The 19,764-nt window shown below is 39.3% G+C and overlaps 2 protein-coding genes across 2 annotated transcripts; both read left to right on the top strand.

Annotated features, from left to right (window-relative positions):
• Window positions 1-4,191: 4,191 nt before the first annotated feature.
• On the top strand, window positions 4,192-9,437 carry prl2 (prolactin 2). The gene is made up of 5 exons (XM_088003193.1): window positions 4,192-4,213; window positions 4,506-4,693; window positions 6,956-7,063; window positions 7,401-7,580; window positions 9,211-9,437. The coding sequence occupies exons 1-5, from the start codon at window positions 4,192-4,194 to the stop codon at window positions 9,403-9,405; spliced, it is 693 nt and encodes a 230-aa protein (XP_087859319.1). The 3' UTR covers window positions 9,406-9,437.
• A 2,662-nt stretch (window positions 9,438-12,099) lies between these two features.
• On the top strand, window positions 12,100-19,077 carry hspa14 (heat shock protein family A (Hsp70) member 14). The gene is made up of 14 exons (XM_014974940.2): window positions 12,100-12,242; window positions 13,742-13,822; window positions 13,970-14,052; window positions 14,639-14,687; window positions 15,085-15,190; window positions 15,259-15,349; window positions 15,537-15,641; window positions 15,947-16,108; window positions 17,093-17,248; window positions 17,329-17,431; window positions 17,902-18,117; window positions 18,434-18,598; window positions 18,780-18,847; window positions 18,922-19,077. Exons 1-14 carry the CDS (start codon window positions 12,174-12,176, stop codon window positions 18,998-19,000), a joined length of 1,533 nt encoding a protein of 510 aa, XP_014830426.2. The 5' UTR covers window positions 12,100-12,173; the 3' UTR covers window positions 19,001-19,077.
• The last annotated feature ends 687 nt before the right edge of the window (window positions 19,078-19,764 follow it).

Here is a 19,764-nt window from a genome sequence, read left to right as displayed (position 1 = left end):
AACCGATCGTATTTAATTTTAATACATTAGAAATGTGCCATTTTAATGAACAACGCCACAGATAAAGCATGTTTTTATTATGTTTACTCTCTGTAACATGGTTTAGACTGACTGATTCTATGCATCATAATTTCAGGGATGGAAACATCTTGTCTCCTGTCCTAACATAGGATGAACTTCACTTTTCTTTTCTTTTTTTGCCACTAGTGGCTTTTATTTTTTTAAAGAAATCCAACAGAAAGGGGATGGAAAGAAGGTGGGTGAGGGAGGACATGCAACCGAGGAGCTACATAGCAGAGTTGTAGTCAAGACCACCTACCCAAGACCAAGTCAAGACCAGCACCCCACGCTACGTGACACAAAAAAATTAAGTTTTACCTATCAAAATTGCTTCTCAAATTGATCTGAAAGATCCACATTCCCATAAAACACATAGATATTAAATACTTAGAGCTGAAATAAATTTAATCAGTAAAGATCCGTCCAGAAGAATCGGATCGTTCCTGAATGTCATATCAAAGCAGACTTTGGTCACAGCTTTGTCCCATATTTGCGACACCTCATTCAACACCTCCACACAATAATTCAGCGCATGAGTGACAACTTTTTTTCATCGCAGATGCAACATGTGTCTCTTACAGCTAGCTTTGCTAGCATCACGTCCACAGATCTTACGTTTCTTTAAGCTTTCCTTCTAAGTGACGCTAAAAGTTGGACGAAGTCCCCACCGTCTGTGAAAGCGAAGCGCTGCTGATTTAACATGTCGCCATATTTTATAATTTATGCAGCGCTATTATATTACTGACGATTAGACAGACATCTTCTCCCGCTCAGAGGAAACCACTGCGCATGTCTGGAGCTCCGCGTGCTAGTAAAGGTGGAGGCGATGGGTGACAACAGACAATAACGTGACAATAACAGTCACGTTATTGCATGGATTTTACGGCGCCACCTTAAGACCCTGAACTACACATTTTAATGGACAAAAAGCGCAACGCTACTTGGATGTAACGAGTAACGCGACAGTTTTGTAGAAATGTAGTGAAGTAGAAATTACAGATACTTACTGTAAAATACTGGAAATACTTACTGTAGTGGAGTAAAAGTAGAAAGTATCCATTATTAAATCTACTTAAGTAAAGTACAGATACATGAAAATTGTATTTAAGTACAGTAACGAAGTACTTGTACTTCATTACTACCCACCACTGGAATTGAAGCACACTTGAATAATATCCAAAGATGATGTGCAAATCCGTTCGGCTAGGATGAATTTCCAGATCAACGTGAAAAGCAATAAAAAGTACTTGTTTATAAAACATAAGCAGAGATGATATGGAGAGCCAACGGTATCAGACTCAACCATAGAAAGGAAGAAAAACCCCATAATACACCGAGAGGGAAATACACTGATGTTAAAGGCAGGGTACTTTGGAGACAAAATTTTTAAGTATCAAAAATCATCAAAACACACAATAAAATGTCAAATAGCCTGTTTATTAGAGTAAACAGGTGTTGATCTACCTACTGGCACAGATTGCATCTGCTGGAGAAAAATGTTTCCTTTAGATTTGAATGACCCAAAATACCAACCTTCAGCTTCTAGAACACACTGTGGATGAATCAAATGAGTATTTTTTTATTACAAATTAACAACAAAGATAAGTCCAAATGATTATCTACATAATGGCTATCTGTCAGGCACTGTCCACCTGTCAGTGACATACAGAAATATAGAGCAAACATAACAGCATAAACACTTTACTAAATAGTCAAGTAGGCAGACTATGCAGCTCTTCCAGGAAAGTTGTACATTATGGCACTGACTTTGTGACTAACACATTCTCAGAAATTAACAGCAATATTTAAGTCAGATTTATTTGCAGCATATTTCAGCAACAACCCAGTTCAAAGTGCTTTACATTATACAAACATAATACAGTAACCAATTACGAAACAAGCAATAAACATTACATTTAGTCAAATACCATCTTCAAAATCATCAAGAATAATCATCAAACAAATGCACATCAGATATATTCATCGGTGTTCCAGTTATTGTTAATCAATTTCAAGGAACTCAATGTTTCAGCTGTTTTGCAGTTTTGTGGAAGTTTGTTCCAGTGAGAAATATTTAGATATTCAATCCTTCACAACAACAAAAAATAAATACATTTCTTTTCACATTTTTACATCTTACGATCTTTATTTCAGACAACTTCGGAAGTTCAAAAGGTTTTAGCAAAAACTTTCGCAATCTCCAATAATTTACTCTTTTTTACTCCAAACTTTTGAACATTTATAAACTTTTAGTCTAGTATTTGAGACACCATTTATTTCAGGAAAGATTTTAACCAGAAGATAACTTTCAAATCTCCATTGTTCCAACACATCAATAAGGTTTCTTTGTTTGTCTACCAGGAAAATTTGCTTTCTGTAATTATGGATTGAAAGGTCAGATCCAGTGACTGTAGTGTCCTGTGGGCATTCGTGAACAAAACTTTGACCCCTTAACTCTACAGGTCAGTCTAAAAATGACAACATGAGAAGATCTGCCTGACAACACAGCTTCCCATGGAAGCCTAAGTGTGGCTTGTCTGCACATGTAGCTTGGTCACATGTGGAATCATCATTCAATTATCAGTGAAACATCTCTGATAATGTACTGTTTTCAATCTCCAAAACAAATCAATGCTTTTATGAGATGAAGCTTTCTAGACTGAATCACATAATCGTCTCTAATGAAGTAATGACATCCTTTTAGTACAACAAACCTTCAGCATCAGGGTGTAAAAGGAGTGAGACATTATGATGCACACACTGATAGGACAAAATTTTACTTAGTCAACATGCTGAGTCTGTAGGCTATGCAGAAAGAGTATATGGAATAATGTAGTGAAGCTTTATTTTGAAAAGAAAGGAAAATTATTCTAAAAAGAACTTAATGAGGCAACTGCTGGGCTGGTGGGTTTACTGATTTGAATTGTGAACAAAGCACTATCGTAGTTTGGATTAGTCAAAATCTCAAAAACAAGTTTCCTGGATACTCATCTCAGAGTTGCAAGCTTCCTCCCTTCTTCCTCCAAATGTACCAACATGGCTGCCCTGCTTTTGCTCTGGGGTAGATGCAAGCATTTCACTCCAAAACATGTTCCTGTCTGAGACACAGAACCTGAAAGAGTGGCCTGTTGGGACCTGGAAGGAGACTGAAGTGGTTTAGTTGGTGGAGGCAGAGGAAAAAACTTATTGTGTACTTATTGTGTGCAGAGCATCTTCAGTCAGAGGCTTCTTCAGATTCAGTGCAGTACAGACTGCTGAAGATTTTTCCTACCAACAGTCATCACCATCTTCAATAACTCTTTGAAGAATCTAAATCATTGTGTTACAATATTTAATTTCCTTTTGGGATTAATAAAGTATTTTTGACTTTGAATTTGAACTCAATTCACACCTTAGTCCTAAACCTAAATCCTGACCCAAAATCAGCATTTCTCCTTGTGGGGACCAGGCATCGGTCCCCACAAAGTAATGTGTCAGGAAAATGGTCCCCACAAAGTATTAAATACATGGTACACACACACATACATACATAACCACCAGGTTTATGAATATGTACATGATAGGAGCACTTACGTACAGATATTCATGAATAGGTCAGAGTACAGTTCTGTCATCATTTTTACACCAAGGACAGAGAAATAAAGACAGTCTAGATTTCTTGCAGCTGTAGAAAAAAAGCCCAGGATAGCTACCTCAGGGCTCAGACAGGGTCATTAGGTCAAAGTTCATAAGCATTAAAATAAAACATAAGCCATAGGATATTAACCTGTATGCATCATACCTACTCTCCCATAGTATATGAGTTTGAGAGACAGATATTAAAGGGCATTAAAGGACATGAAGGACAAAGAAAGACAACATGATTACAATGCTTTCAACCCCTGGAAATAATAACAACACAAAATAAACTGTTCTAGAATGACTCATTGTTCTTAGGGTTGGGCTTACAGTGATCTGACTGATCACTCACATGCCCCTGTTCCCCTTCTCCCCCCATCCTTTCTTAACATCCCCCTCCTTATTTTTGCTTACCAGCCAAATTATCAGTGAGGATTCATATAAAGCTCTTGCTGTCTTGAAACTGAAGCATTCATTTCTGCACCAGAGACGAAAGCCTTCTGCACCTACAGGATGTCTGCACACATCAGACCAGGCAGGTATCATGCATGAAAAGGACTTCTCTCTGTCTCTTCACATCCCGTCTAATTTCTCAGTCTGTCACTGCATGAAGTTTTGACCTTTTTTGCTGCTTTTTGTAGAATCCATTTTAATATTTTGAAAAAAAAAGGGAGGCACATTTAGGTTTTAATATGGAAAACATGGAGAAAATATGTCAATTCATTCATTTACTTACTGTCCATATTCTTGAGGGTCACTGTGAGTTTTCTTAATATTCCGGTCTTTGTTGTTTTTCCTCATTTTTCTCTTTCTTTGGCATTTCTTAGTCTCCCCCGTGTTGGTGGTGCTAGTCTACCTGGCACTCTGCAGCAGGCTGAGCAGCATAAGAGCAGCATCCAGCTGCACCAACGGCCAGACTGGATGCCACTTCCTTTCCCTGGCCAACCTGTTTGACCGGGTCATCCAGCACTCAGCCAGGATGCATGGCATTTCAAATGACCTACACTCTGAATTTGTAAGACTTTTTCTTATTTCCTGAGGATTTTTAATGATTTGGATCAGAGTCTCTTTGATATACTTGTGTTCTGTCATTCTGAGTGTATCCGTTGTGTCCAGAGTGCATTTCTACTCGATCTATCTATTAGATGTAACAGTTCTGTTTTATTAGCTATTCCAGTGATTGGTTAGGATTATACAGTTTGGTCTACTGGTGAACCTTACTTTGCCAATAATTAAAAAAAAAAAAAAAATTAAATGAAGTTAAGAAGTGATCTTAGGACATACAGAACATTACTCTGTTTTAAGTGGGAACTAAACATGTTATCATACCTAAAAAGGTTTTGTAAGAGGAGGATCAAATAAATACACTGTATTTTCACCTTCATAATTTTTTTTGGTTTTTTAGTCATGTTTAAAAGTTTAAAAGTAAATTAATTTTAATAACCTGAGAAAGATAACCTGAGTAAATCCAAAACCTCTTTTTTAAGTTCTGATTTTACGTAGTTGAGAAAATTAGCTGTCCAAACCAACCTTGTCCTACATGAAAAATGAATTACCTCATTGCTCAATTTATTATTATTAACTACATTTAATGGATACTAACTTCAGTTTTCCTTGTCACACCCAGACCTGATTACAGCTGGACCTGTGAAATCAAAAAACTGACTGAAACATAACCTGTCTGACAACATTAAGTGTTCTAAGAGATCTGGAAAAATAACCTTTGAGCAAGTAAATCAAAAACATCTCAGCTGTTCTTTTAGCTATATGCACATTTAAACATAAAACATAGTTTAGGTGACCAAAGGCAACAAGAAAGAATACAACAAATGCTAATATATATGGTAATTTGTGAATGACAGTATGACCTATATAAGTTTTTAACCTTCTGGATGCCATGCTGCCATGCTTTCCAGATCTTATAGTTGTTTTAAAATGGTCCCTGTGGGCTCATCATCAGCTGATATCAGAAATCTGCTGATAAGGTAGACTGACACAGCAACAGGCATCGCCAAGGAACTCCTAGGAACACAGATATTTTTTCTTTTCTTTTCTTTTTTTTAAATACAGACCTTGTTGTCTGTTCTGACCATATGGGGCTCATAACTGTAATGCTCTTATGGGTGCTGCAACAAAGCGGATGGTGTCTGTAACAAAAAGTCTAATCTCACCTATTAAATAGATGGAATGAAGTCACACTTTGTGCTTCAATAAAAAAAGCCTTTTAACACAGAGAGAGACATTCACCCACACCTCAGAATTAAATCCAGTGTCAAGGGTCTGTTTGTATATTTGCATTTTTGAGAATGACATCATCAGGTTATACATCAAATAGTATTCAGATGGGTATTTGTCACGACTAGCATACCACAGTGCTTTTCTGAACTGCAGTGAAACTAGCAATACTCATACATTGAATTTTGATAGTAATAATTTATTATATTGACTGAATTCTAGTCAAGTCAAAGTTTATATAGCACATTTACAGCAGCCTCAGCTGACCCAAGTGCTTTGCAACAAGCACAACATCACAGGTAGATAAATGACAAAATAGAAAATAAAATTAAGTTTAGTAAAAATAATAAGACAAATATAAAACTGGCAAAGATACCAAAAGCTAATGGTATGAATAAAAACCAAACAATACTTAAATTTTAGCTGCAGCAATTTTCTTCCATCCTTTTTATTTTATTCCAGTTGTGAGGGCCATTAGCACCAAACATCACTAATGATGTCAGTTCAACAGGTTTAGAAAAGCAATGCTCTCTGTAACCCATCTTCCATTGCTCTTCTTGCTATTATTTAGTGATGCACATGTACACACACACACACACGCACACACACACACACACACACACACACACACACACACACACACACACACACACACACACATGTTTGTGTTGCTATCTTTGTGGGGACTTTCCATTGACTTCCATTCATTTCTACAGCCTAAACCTTACCTTTACCCTTTTCCTAACCCTAACCCTAACCAAAACTCAATTCATACCTTAGCCCTAAATCTGATCCCTGACCCAAAAACAGGGTTTCCCCTCATGGGGACCAGGCTCCGGTCCCCACGAGGAGCGATTGGTCCCCACAACGTAGTATATGTCAGGAAAATCGTCCCCACAAGGTATTACAAACAAACGCGCGCGCACACACACACACACACACACAAAGCATCACTAATATTAATCACTTGCGTACTCTGTCCACAGATGGCATTTAGAAGAAGCCTGACCTTTGACATTCTCATTCATGTCTACTCCATCAGGAACTCTACTTCCTTCCCAGTAAGAACCAGATTGGCCGGGTCAGTCGCAACTGCCACACGTCTACCATCCTAACTCCAAATGGCAAAGAGAATGCTCAGAGAATAGCGGTGAGTTAACCTTTCTGGAACGTATTTCCTCTTCCTGACATCAGCTGTCTACATCATAGTGAAACGTCATGTAACCTTTTGGGTTCCCCTTCAGTTATTACCTTTTACAACTGCTTAAACGGTTAACGGTTTAGTGATGCACATGTACATACACACACACACACACGCACGCACGCACACACGCATGCACACGCACGCACACGCACACACACACACACACACACACAGAAAGCATGTGTGTGTTGCATTAAAAATGCAACGGTACAGCTGTGACGGTGAACAAGCTCTCCTGACATTTGTATCTCACCATGTTTCCATATGTCCTGCTGCTCTGCAGAGAGAGGAACTAACCGAGGTGATTTTGAAGCTCCTGGTCGCATGGCGGGAACCTCTGTGGCATTTTCATCAGAACATGGCTCAGCACCGTGAATTTAACAACTTCAGCTCAAACAAGTCCCTGGAAATGAGCGAAATGGTGCATGAACTACGCAGGGGTGTGCAGAAAGTGGTTGAGAAGGTACATGCCTGCACACACGTCCGCATAATCTAAATCATAAACCAAGATGAATGATTCTGAGCCACCTTTATGAGAGATGTAAGGAGATTATTTATACTTATCAGATTAAAATGTACTTATCACTAAAAAAGACCAGGAACCTTTTTAATTAACAGGATATTTTATTTTCTCATTATTCATACTGCTGTCCCAATAAAATAAATAAGTACAAAGAACAGAAACCACCAAAATATATACTAATGCATCAATAATACTCAACACAAACTGATGGGGGAAAAAGAGGGGAAGGTTTTATGAGCAAATAGTGAACATTTGAAATATTAGCTACAATGAGTTAGGTCTCTTGCTACTTTCTTCAGACTATGTGTACAGTTATGAGTTTCAATACCAAATATTAAAGGAAAATGGTTGATTTTTGGAGTAACCCAACCTCTCAGAGTTCAACTTCTAAGACAGCACAGAAATAGTGAGTGCATGTTTTGTGAAATGAAATGGTTGGCTCACTGATGAAGATGACAGTCTAGTCTCAGTTTACCTGACGGGTAAACCTCTTCCCAATGCGCTGGATCCGGTCAGGCAGTCATTGGTAAATTTGAAGGTCATTGGTTATGTTTGTTGAACTGAACCCAGTAACAATAAAACAAAGTAGAATGGAAAAAAAAAGAAAATTAGCTGAACACCCAAAAAAAGAGAAAATTGATTCTATTCTTTTTCAACCACTATTTAGATTCCGATAGATACCAAGAATGTAAGCAAACTATCCTAAGCTGCTTACATACGAAAGGTTTCCAGCAGGAAATCATTGTACATATTAATCATCATATATGGTTTATATTTCATAATTTAATATATTTCTAAAGTTATGTTCCATCAATATTATTTCTTCAAGCTCTAGCACATGGTCATGACAAGACAACACAGTAAAACCTCACACCTAAATCACTGAAACACTGATATTCAAGACAAAGGAAATTATATCTGTGTGGAATATAAATAGTTTTAAAGGAACTTGGTGAAAGTAGTTCTGGTGGGTAAAAGGCTTTGTGTCATGATGTGTGGATGAGGTGGTGAGGAGAGACGCAGGTTGAACCGAGGTTGCAGTGAAAATGAGAAGAGACAAAGACAACAGGTGGGACTAAATACACTGGGTAATCAAAGAAACGAGACACAGCTGGGATCAATCAACAGGGAAGACAGAGACTCACAGGGGAACAGGCTAAACCTAAAAAGAAATACACAGAAAACACAGATCACAACACTTTGTATTTCTCATGAGAACTTTCATAGAGGACACTGCGTGATTTATGTTTTTGTTGTTTTTTTAATTCCTAAAGTAATTTATTTTAGAACAAAATGCCTCAGTGCATAAAACTGTTACTGTCTGATAGTCCTTGAGGTTAACTCGTCTCATCCACCTGATCACCAGAGCTGTAGACTACTTTACCAGCTTTTTTTTTCCCCAAACCATGTTTTTTGAAGACAGATGAGTTGAATGTCATATTTTTTGAAGAAAGTTGTTCAGTCTCCTAAATAGACATTAAGAAGCTTTAAATATGTGGTTTACTATCAATAAGAGCGTTTTGGTATTGGTTTGAAAGTTGAAGTAATCATGTGTGTTCCTGTGCCTCAGATGCAGATGCTGGGAGTAATAAACAGTTCTCTTGGTAACCTGGGTTCCCCGGAGGCTCTGCTGGCGTCTGACAGGGCTGAATGGCGACTCATGAACGACTACGATCTCCTCTATTGCTTTCGCCGTGATTCAAACAAGATCCAGAATTACCTGAAAATCCTGAAGTGTCGAATTGTTCCAGAGCATGGGTGCTAAAAGGAACACTATCAAAGAGGTTGTGTTGGACTCTGTTACATCAGCATTGAAATGGAAATACTCCATAAAGAAACCATGTATAATCTGACTTACTGTATGTTCCTTTTGCCAGCTATCAGGCATGAAGTAGCTACACTTATAATTTGTTCAGTTCTGTCATGAATGAAGACCTGCAGGTAGTCGGCTTACTGTGTACTTCATACTTGATTTCACTTTCAAAACTTCAGAAAAACGATGGGCATAATGTAAGGGTGCAGTGGCAGCACAAATGTTTACAAATGTCATGTAAAATGAACAATGTATTGAAGTATGGTTGTATTATATAAAAACATTACTAGGAAAAATATATATTATTCTCATTTCACCAGAGAAGAATTATGTGCAGTGTTTCCACATTCCACCAGAGACTGTTCATGTTCACATGGTCAGAAAAGAGCCAATATGAACACAATAATCAGTTTTCTTTATGTACAGTCTTTGGATAACGTATCATCATATCTTTAAATGGCAAGTTCTAGTCTGACCACAAAGTAATGGTGTTAAGTGTAACATGTGACCATAGTAAAAGTTCACTGTCACATGTCTCAGTTGGCCAGTGAGAACAGAAAAGTGTCTACTTGACATTGATCTTGGCATTTAGTCAAACAATCCACAAAAAAACATGAATTTTAGTTTCAATTTTACTCATTTCAGATGTCAAAATTATATACTTTTTTGTCTTCATGAAAATATCAAAAGACAAGAATATTGTCAGAACTGTGTGCCATGAGAACCGTGAGACATTTCAGCAAATGGACCCACAAGCCGTTTCATTTTGTGTCTTTTATCACAACCACAAAAAGCATTTTTAATCAGTTTAGTGTGGTTCAACGAGCTAAATCCAAACTTTGTCACTTTAAAGGGAATTTTTTTCTTGTTTCTCATTCCATATATATGTTTGACACATAACAAGCTTAAATCTTCTCTTAGCCTAATAAGAAATCAAGCCAATAAACAAAAATATATTATAATGGTGCTCTCAACACTGAAGGATGATAAGAACCTGCATGAGCCAACGTCCGTCACTGACAAGGCTCTTCATGAATGAAGCCACCATGATATATTCACTCTTAGCCCCTGTGGAAGGCCTTAAATCAAGCTAATGAACTGTCTAGGTCCATTAGCTTACCTTGTAGCTGTATTGTTTCATAAATACAATGTAATGACACCGATCCTAAAAACCTGTGTTATATAAGGAGTGAGTAATCATGTCTAAATTGGGGACAGTAATCAAAGGGCATGTAATGTTTACATGGTGTTCTGTGTTTTTGTTTGAACTTATCCATGCCACACCCCTCATTCCCGTTATTCCCCACACCTGTGTTGCTCCCTGATTGTTTCCCCTCTTAAGCCCTTCTCAGTCACTACCAAGTCGCCAGATTATCGAACCCTTTCTGCTAGTAGTTTTCCAGCACTCCTGTCTCGCTCTCATCGTTTCTACCACGCTTTGTTCCACGGATCTACCCCTTTTGCCTTGCCCTTGTCGGACTGTTGCTATTTGCCCTTCGGATCTCGACCCACGCCTGTCTCGCTGACTCTGCTCTCGCCCACTCCCACGGATTCTGCTCTCAGTCCCACTGTGCATGACCCCTGCTCGTCTGACTAAGTATTCGGATCTGGATTTGGCCCTTCTGCTGTTTCACCCAGTAGTGCGCTGCCCAGTATCAGCGCTTCCCCTCTCCAGGCGCTTCCTCCGGCGCCCTGCGTCAGCACAGCATCTGCTGTCTCCTCGTCCCTCAGCCGATCACCGCTGTACCGGACCGCCAAGCCAGGTTAGTGTTCCCCTCATACACACTAATAAGATCCCTTCATTGCTATCTCTCCAGTCACCGATCTCTCTTCTCCGCCCCCTTCGCAGTGCTGCAGCTGACGATCCTGTGTGTCCGGCTTTAGCTGCTTTTTAATAAATTGAGTATTCTGCTCACTCCTGTGTCGTGGCTGAGTTTCTGGGTCCCTCTAGTGAACCATTACAGGGCATACTTCTTTAAATAATTCAGTCAGGGATTGGGTCTAACTTATATTTAGATGAAGTAAATATTTTTGATAATTCAGGAAGTTCAATTGAATCAGAAAAGTCCAAACATAGATCAGATTTTACATTTGCTATAAATGCTCCCTCAATCTCTTTATTTTCAAGAAAATCAATTTTAAATCTCACTTAAATGTGCATTTAATTCATTTTAATGTATTTTACATAAATTGCATTACTTCACATCTATCAAGTATTTATTTTTTTCTCACTAATTTGTCATCACCTTCAGCTCTATGTCAACTCCGTCATGCACTGTCAACTCTGCCAGATGGACTTTTTGTTGTTTTTTGTTTTAAATATTTTTTTTTTGTTTCTTGAAGTATTTGTCTGTAAAAATTAGAAAAATATCGCTAATAGGGTATTTTAAAAATAATTTTAGATTTATTTTTGTCAGATGGTGATGACAAAGTTCTGGGTCAGGTTGATTAAAAATGTAATTTAAAAAAAAATGTTGCAACTTGGAGGCTGCACATTTTTACATTTCCAAAACATTATTTGACATATTTGCATACATCAGATTGAGAAATAATAATAAAAAAAAATTGGAAAAATTAAAATCCATTTTGTCCCTATTCTCAAGAATCACTGAATGATTATGAAAAAAGTGGCACGTGGGCAGTAATGCACAACAAAACCACAGGGAGGCAATAGTGCAAGTTAAACCGCTGGTAAACTCCTAAAGAAGAAGAGGAAGTCCATGTTTTCCAGCATGTCTGCAATTGGGATTCATTTTGGTTATACTTGTGCCTGTGTGGCCGTGTTTAAGGTGAGCGACTCGCAGTCTTTTACCACCTAAAATCTTTCAGAGCTGAGTTCCACGCCGCTTTTCGCGGGGAGGACGAGCAGTGATGTCAGTTCCGGTAATGATGGATGGCGTCGTGGTAAAATGTAAGCGTTAGCAGCAGCAGCAGTATAGTGGTCGTTCAGAGAAGAAAAGAAGTTGGGAGAACCAAGAGGCTAGAAGATCAGAGAGGAGTGAGGGGGTCCAGGTGTGTGGAAGACCCGCCAGGTTCAGCTCAGAGGGAAGCTATATAATGTGTACACGCTAACAGTTACACACGTCGACGAGGTCGCCATGTTGGGAGGGTAATGCCGTCAGTCACTGATCCAGAATCTGTAACGTTATTGTTACCTCTACTTTTTAATAAGGAATTTAACTTATTGTGTTAATGTGTTATAAATTAGGACACAACTTTTTAATTTTGAATCAACATATGTGCTTAAAAAAATAAACCCAGGTTCTTAAAAGTTGAACCTGGATAACAAACCTATAATTTGTGATCCTTAACAGCTTCCAGCTGTTAAGGATCATTCAGGAAGTTCTGTTTCCTGAATGATCCTTACTGTTTATATATGTATGATTATTCTATAATATATATGATGATGTTGTATGATCTACACATTCATATTTATACTTTTAACACTATAATAACATACATATTTATTAGAATCTGCATTATTTGCCAAGTTTGTGCGCACAGAATAAATTTGACTTCAGTTCTGCTTTGCTCTCAGTGAATGCATTTAACATGTATACGTGTGTGTGCATATATACACACACACACACACACACACACACACAAGTCATACTCTGTCGCGTCGGCCTGAAGATAAAAGGCTGAAAAGTTTGTGTCTGGGATGTGTGGGGTCAGCAGAGATTTAAGATTTCCTTTGCCTGACCCTTGACCTGTTCCAATCCTGGATGGAGGGCTGGTCATTCCTGCTGACCCTCTCTACAGTTGGACCTGTCCTGTTTGTGGATGAGCCAAACCACACAGTTCTGGACAAACAAGGGATAGACTCTATGTAGAAGATGACCAGCAGCCACTATATTGTGTACAATGTGTCCATAATCATGTTCAATGTGCAACTGGAATATCATCCAGCAGTGTGCAGGCCAGGGCTCCACTTAGTCCCTAGAGCTGATTAACTCTCATATCTTTTCAAATCCTCGTCCTCTTTACTGTCGCTGCCTCCTGTCAGTGTACTCTACCCTGTTCCCCTTGCTTTGGTTTCAAAAGCTTGGCTTACTAAGCTCATAAAACCTCATTGTATAAAAGTATTTTTTGTCATCAGATTATTTCATGAAATGTACTCAAGCTACACTTCTGACAGGGTCCCCCCAGTGTGTTATAAGCCTGCCGGACCCTGTAAGGACCTCCCTCTACATGACTGCTGCCAGTGTCCTGATGGCTGTCATGCCAGTTGTCTTCTTTGTTTCCTGTTTTTATTTTTTGTTTTAATGAAGTAAAATGTGTGTCTTAGGAGGGGCGTTCTGATGTGGTGGCTAACGATGCAGGAGACAGAGTCACTCCAGCTGTGGTGGGCTACAGAGATACAGAGCAGGTGAGTCATTTAGTTCTGCTTTTCATTTTACCAATCTTATTTACTCTCCTAAAATTATTGCCAACAGAATCATTTTTGTGTCTTTTCTGGCATTCTGAAGCTGTGTCATTCTTGTTAATTCCATGTGGACTGTTTCTTCGTTTGCAGATTGTGGGAATAGCAGCAAAGCAAGGTCAGGTCCGAAATGCGGCCAACACAGTTGTTAAGGTGAAGCAGGTTCTGGGGAGAAGGTAGGTCACCAGAGGAATGTTTTGTTGCAGCTTATGTAGCTTCAGTAGAACAATGGCTCTGATCAGACCTGCAGGCCAAAATCTGAATTATTGTTAAATGTGTAAAGCGACAGCAATCACTTTTTTTGACTTTTGTCTATTTTCTATTTTTTTTTTTACACAGACTTCCTTTTTTTAATGTATGTATCTAACAAAGGCAGATTTGTTAGACTCATATCAACTATAAGTTTTATATATATATATATATATATATATATATATATATATAGATTCTCATTATTACTGTGGAAATTGTTTGTTTCCATAATTTAACACAAACATCAACATGCCATAGAAGAAAATGTATCAGTCCTCTGTTTGTACATGTTTTATGTTTTGTCTATTTAAAAACCTAAAACAGAAAACAACCTGCAGTTCTTTAGAAATTACTACAAATTTTCTGTTATGGATATTTATTGAACATTTTGAAGTCGTCTTTTCAGAGACGGTTATGTAACAGGCTTTATTTAGCTGGACTGAGGGGAAGAACGGCTCCTTGACAACAGCTCTGGACAATAATAGAGTTCTTTTCTCTGTCTTGATTTAGATTCGATGATCCTGTGACACAAACACACAAAGCAGAGACCAAATGCCAGGTATGTTGTGGCAGTCACATTAAGAGAAAGAAGTCTAATTATGTATTTATTTTTTGGTTATGTCCATTATTTAAATGTTTCCATCGTATGCCACTCTTCAACCCACATAAGAGCTAGAGTGACAAAAACATAAAAAGAAACAGGCCAGTTTTATCATCAATTATCATCAGTTGACTTTTGCTATAATAATGCTACTGTCATGTAAAACATCCCATCATCAGGCACACATTCACCTGGTTCCTTCTTTTTTTGACTGGTGATACATTTTCTTAATTATCATTATTTTTATTTCTTCTACCACTCTCTACTTGGAATAGGACTTTGGTTTCTTTCCGGAAATGCGCTTTGCCAACAGAGACAAAGCTGTGGCTCCATCTGACTTGTGGTTTGTGTGCAGGTTATCAACAGAGAGCAGATGCCATATTATGAGATCACCTGTGGAGAGCATACAAAGCTTGTGGCACCAGAGGATGTTGCAAAGCTCATCTTCAAGAAGATGAAAGGTAGTGTGAATTAAATGCACCCTGTCCGTAGAAAAGGACAATCAGATGACTTCTTTACTTTTCCCCAGAAACGGCTCAGTCAGCTCTGGGCTCTGATGTGACTGACACCGTTATTACTGTTCCCTTTGAGTTTGCACATGCTCAGAAGCGTAGTTTGAGGTAAGAATATTTTATTTTCATTCATTTCTGTTTTATTACTATATTTCACCAAGCTTTATGGCTTTGGGGGACAAATGTATGGTGTCCATGTTTCTTTAATTGACAGTAGTACATTTAACTGCTGCAGTTTGGTAGGCAAAACAATCTGGAAGTTTTTTGAAATATGCTTCAAAACGTTGTTTTGCAGAGAGGCAGCTGAAGCTGCAGGCTTCCATGTTTTGAGGATGATCCATGAACCTGCTGCTGCTCTGCTGGCCTACAACGTGGGACAGGACTACTCCTCTGGGAACAGGTACAGGGTGGAAACGTCTGCAGAACGCCTGGAAAACAACAGAGGAAATGTCAAAGGCTGATTAGACATTTATTTTAACATGCAATTAAGCAGGGGTACCTAATAAAGTGGTCAATTAGTGTGCCTCCACAGTCGTTCTTAAAAGCTAAATTGCTTTAGGCGTCACTGGCTGCTGCTCAGCCTTTTCATTTGTCTGAGCTGTGCTGAAGAGGTTCAGCTTACTGAGTCTGATCTGAATTCTAAATGGATCGTCTTCCTCCTGTGTAGAGTGTGTGTTGATGTTTGACCTTGTGGTTTTGTCCCAGTCACGTCCTGGTGTATAAGCTTGGGGGGACGTCCTTGAGTGTGACGGTGCTGCAGGTGAACGGGGGTATGCTGCGGGTGGTCAGCACCCGGACGGACCACAGCATCGGGGGGGAGAGCTTCACCCAGGCCCTGGCTCAGCACCTGGCCTCCGAGTTCAAACGGTAGCTACCGTCACAAAGAACAACACAAGTCAGGTCCATTAAACACAGAGAAGAACATTCAGTTAATGGCTTTTTTTTAAAGTTCTTTTTATCAGAATAATGCATATCAAGTATTTATTTCTGCTCATGTTGAAATTAACATTTACTGAAATAAAAACTCAAAATGTTATATCAGACCAGCGATGCAGGATATTGAATCTTCATAGTGTGAGTTTCACTTTTAGATTCTTATGACCAAAATAATTATCTTCTTGATAATTTGTAAATTATGGGTTTGTATCTTTGTGTTATGCTAGGGTTGAAGGTTAAATCTTGATGGGTTATTGAGCTAATAATAGAAATATTTCAAATCAATAAGAACATGTGCATCTCAACTTCATCACCAGTTCATCTGGACTGGAGAGTCCAAATGTTCCCATAATTCCAGAGGGCATTTGCATAATGTAGAAAATATTGAGAGTTGCCGTATAAACTGGGAACCTCTTTTCTCTGGACTGTTTTTCTCAGCCGTCATGGCAGCCAGATGTCTCTAGCCGGGCTGTTGCCTTCCTGTGCAATTCCATAAAAATATTCTGGTTTACAGACCAGTTTGGGCTTTCTCCCATTCACTTGAATTTCTAATTAGCAAACAGAAGGACTGAATGATGATGTTGATTTTCTGCTCTATTTTAGAATCGTAGTCTGCCTGTAGTTTTAGTGATGACAGTGAAGGAAACTGTTCAGTCCGTGCTGGTTACACTTCCAAATATTAAATTAATATCAACAGCCACCTCATTTGGATTGACCCTTCTCTGACAGTGCAAAAAATTTCTGGTAAACTGGTGCACTACATGCATCACAGGCAGACATTAGCGACTAGGTAAAATGTAAAACTTTAACAGAGTCCAGGCCTCCAGAATGGAATGGTTTTTTTAGTAAGTCCAGTAGCAAAGCGTTGAACCAAGCTGGTTTTCACTGGGCTAAGATGTCTGTGTTGTTGTGCAGAACCTTTAAACACGATGTGAGCTGTAACCCGCGGGCCCTGCTGAAGCTCATGAACAGTGCAGACATGGCCAAGCACTCTCTGTCCTCCCTGGGGTCAGCCAACTGCTTCGTTGATTCCCTGCATGACGGCGTAGACTTTGAGTGCGCTGTTTCTAGGTGAGGTGCCAGCGAGGGTGTTTCATCTCGTTATTTGTTTCATTTCGTTACGCTTTGACCTTTTGGTTCGTTTCCCACAGAGCTCGATTTGAGTTGCTCTGCTCCACACTGTTCAACAAAAGCATCCAGCCAATCAGGTCGCTGCTGGACGAGGCGGGACTCTCTGCTGGAGACATCAACAAGGTAAGACAGGTTGACCCAGGCACAGCTTCATGCAAAGCACATCAAAAAATAACAGGTTCATGTTGAGAGGAAAAATAAAATGTTCTGATGTACTTCAAATATTATATTAATTTTGACCCATTTAATTAAAAACCCAATTATGGAAAAATGATCTTGTATGGCTATCAGTTGCGCTTAAGACATTTACTGCTAAACCTGACTAGTATTTAGCTAGGTGTTTGGGCTGTTCATGCTGCGAGGCATTCAAAGTTGCACACAGTTCTTTGATTGTTTGCATGGTTGGATCCTAATAAGTGCTTCTACCACCACTTCTCCTTCCACTAAACTTTCCACTCTGAAAAACCAGCTTGTTTACCAGCGACTGCCTGCTGAGCATCTGCAAATCTGAATTCTGGCATTTTTATTAGCTGAGAAACATAAATCATGGATATGAACATAACCCAGCAGTTGGGCGGCCATTTTTGTTTTAGGTGGTTCTCTGTGGCGGATCGTCCAGGATCCCTCGCCTCCAACAAATGATCCGTGAGATGTTCCCAGACATAGAGCTGCTGAACTCAGCCCCTCCGGATGAGGTGATCGCCGTGGGAGCGGCCATGGAGGCGGGGCTTCTGGTTGGCCGGGACAGCCTTGCCCTGGAGGAGGAGTCTGTTGCTGTGGATGTTTCTGCTGCTGACATCCTCCTGAAGGTATCCTCATCTGTTTGAGTCGTCTGCACTGAGCCATCTGCACAGCATGGATGGCTTTCCCTCTGGAATATGACCTTTATATATATTACTATGTATATATAAAGTGGATAAAATTTTGTCATATTGTGACAACATTCCAAAACAGAAATAGCAAGTTAAGTAGTTACTCATTTTCCCTCTTAAAATAGTGGAATCTATGGAATTAGCTTTTTTATCGTTTGAGATGTAAAATAAAGATATAAAACAAAAGACATCCTCTTTCATTCAGTTCTATAAAATGAGGATTAGGATGAAAATGTTCTGCTTTGTGCTGCAGGAAGTGGATGATTCAGGAGCTGAGACGTTTAGCGTTCTACTTCCTGTGGGAACTCCCCTTCCTGCTCGCAGACACCACACCTTCTCCGCCGAGGGCAGACTGTCCTCCCTCTGCCTGGAGGTTTATCAGAGGGTCACCACGCAGCAGCCCCAAAAACTATCCAAGGTAATCAGAGTTATAGTTTTGTATTCAGGTGAGTTTTAGTACTTTGTAGTTTGATATTGCTGACTGAAAAAGTTTGCCACGCAACTGCACATTTTCACTGAAGGTAAAGAAAAATTGTGCAAATTCACGAAAATATTATGCACCATCTAAGTACTTGCACATGTTTGTGTTTAATATCCAGATTATTTTAAGAGACCTGCAGCCCAGTGAAGAGAACCACAGCATTGATGCTGTGGTCACCATGAAAAGGTGTGTGTCCTCTGAAGCTTCAGTGTGCTCAGTTCAGTTCACAGTTGTGGAGAATTCTTGTCTGTGTGTTCCAGGGACGGTTCTGTTCATGTGTCATGTGCAGCGCAGAGCAGTGGGAGATCTGAGGCCGTCACCATAGCAGCAGCATCATGAATTCACTTCATCGCCTTCCACTCCGTGTTGCAGCGCTCCTCCTGTTTTCTACAACTTAATAAACTAATGAAACCATGTGCAGCTGCTCGGTGCTTTCATACAGACACGGAATAATGCAGATCGCAAAAATGACCACAAGGTCAAAGTTCTTCTAAGCAGATTTGAGAGTTGGGCAGTATGAGCAGGATTTGATACTGGAACACATTCAGATAAAAATGAAAGTAAAGTTCTAGGGCCTCATGCATAAAAGACTGCGCAGTTTTGACACTAAAACTTGGAGTACGGAAAAATTTAGAAAAGTGCGGCGCACAAAAATATCGGACGCATAAAGCCGTGCGCACGCAGGTGGCCGCTCACCTTTCCTTTATAAATCCTAATTTGCGGGAAATGGAGCGCAGCTGCTGGTCCGCCCTGTCGCCACCCACAAATACATATGTGAATTTGTATAAATACCCGGAAGTCTGCCACCACGTGAAGCAATAACCATGGCAACGTCCTTGTTTGAAGCAGTTCAGGTATTTATAGTAATACTAATAATTATATATTTTATTTAAAAGGTGCTTTGAGGGCACATAATGTCACCTCACAAAAATAAAAGTACATTTTAAAGACAAAAACAAATACAAATAAAAAAAATGAGATCGTGCAAATGCCTGTCTGAACAGTAGCGCGGTCAGCCGGGATTTAAAGACCGAGTCAGAGGGTCCTTCGAGTGGGGAAAGTGGACGTTTAGAATCAGAATCAGAAGAATTTTATTGTCATTG

Source organism: Poecilia mexicana, unplaced genomic scaffold (assembly GCF_051168715.1).
Source record: "Poecilia mexicana isolate PSO_F unplaced genomic scaffold, ASM5116871v1 scaffold_23, whole genome shotgun sequence".
NCBI classification, from domain to species: Eukaryota; Metazoa; Chordata; class Actinopteri; order Cyprinodontiformes; family Poeciliidae; genus Poecilia; species Poecilia mexicana.
The sequence above is the reverse complement of the archived record's forward strand: the minus strand, read 5'-3'. Positions and strand labels throughout refer to the sequence as shown.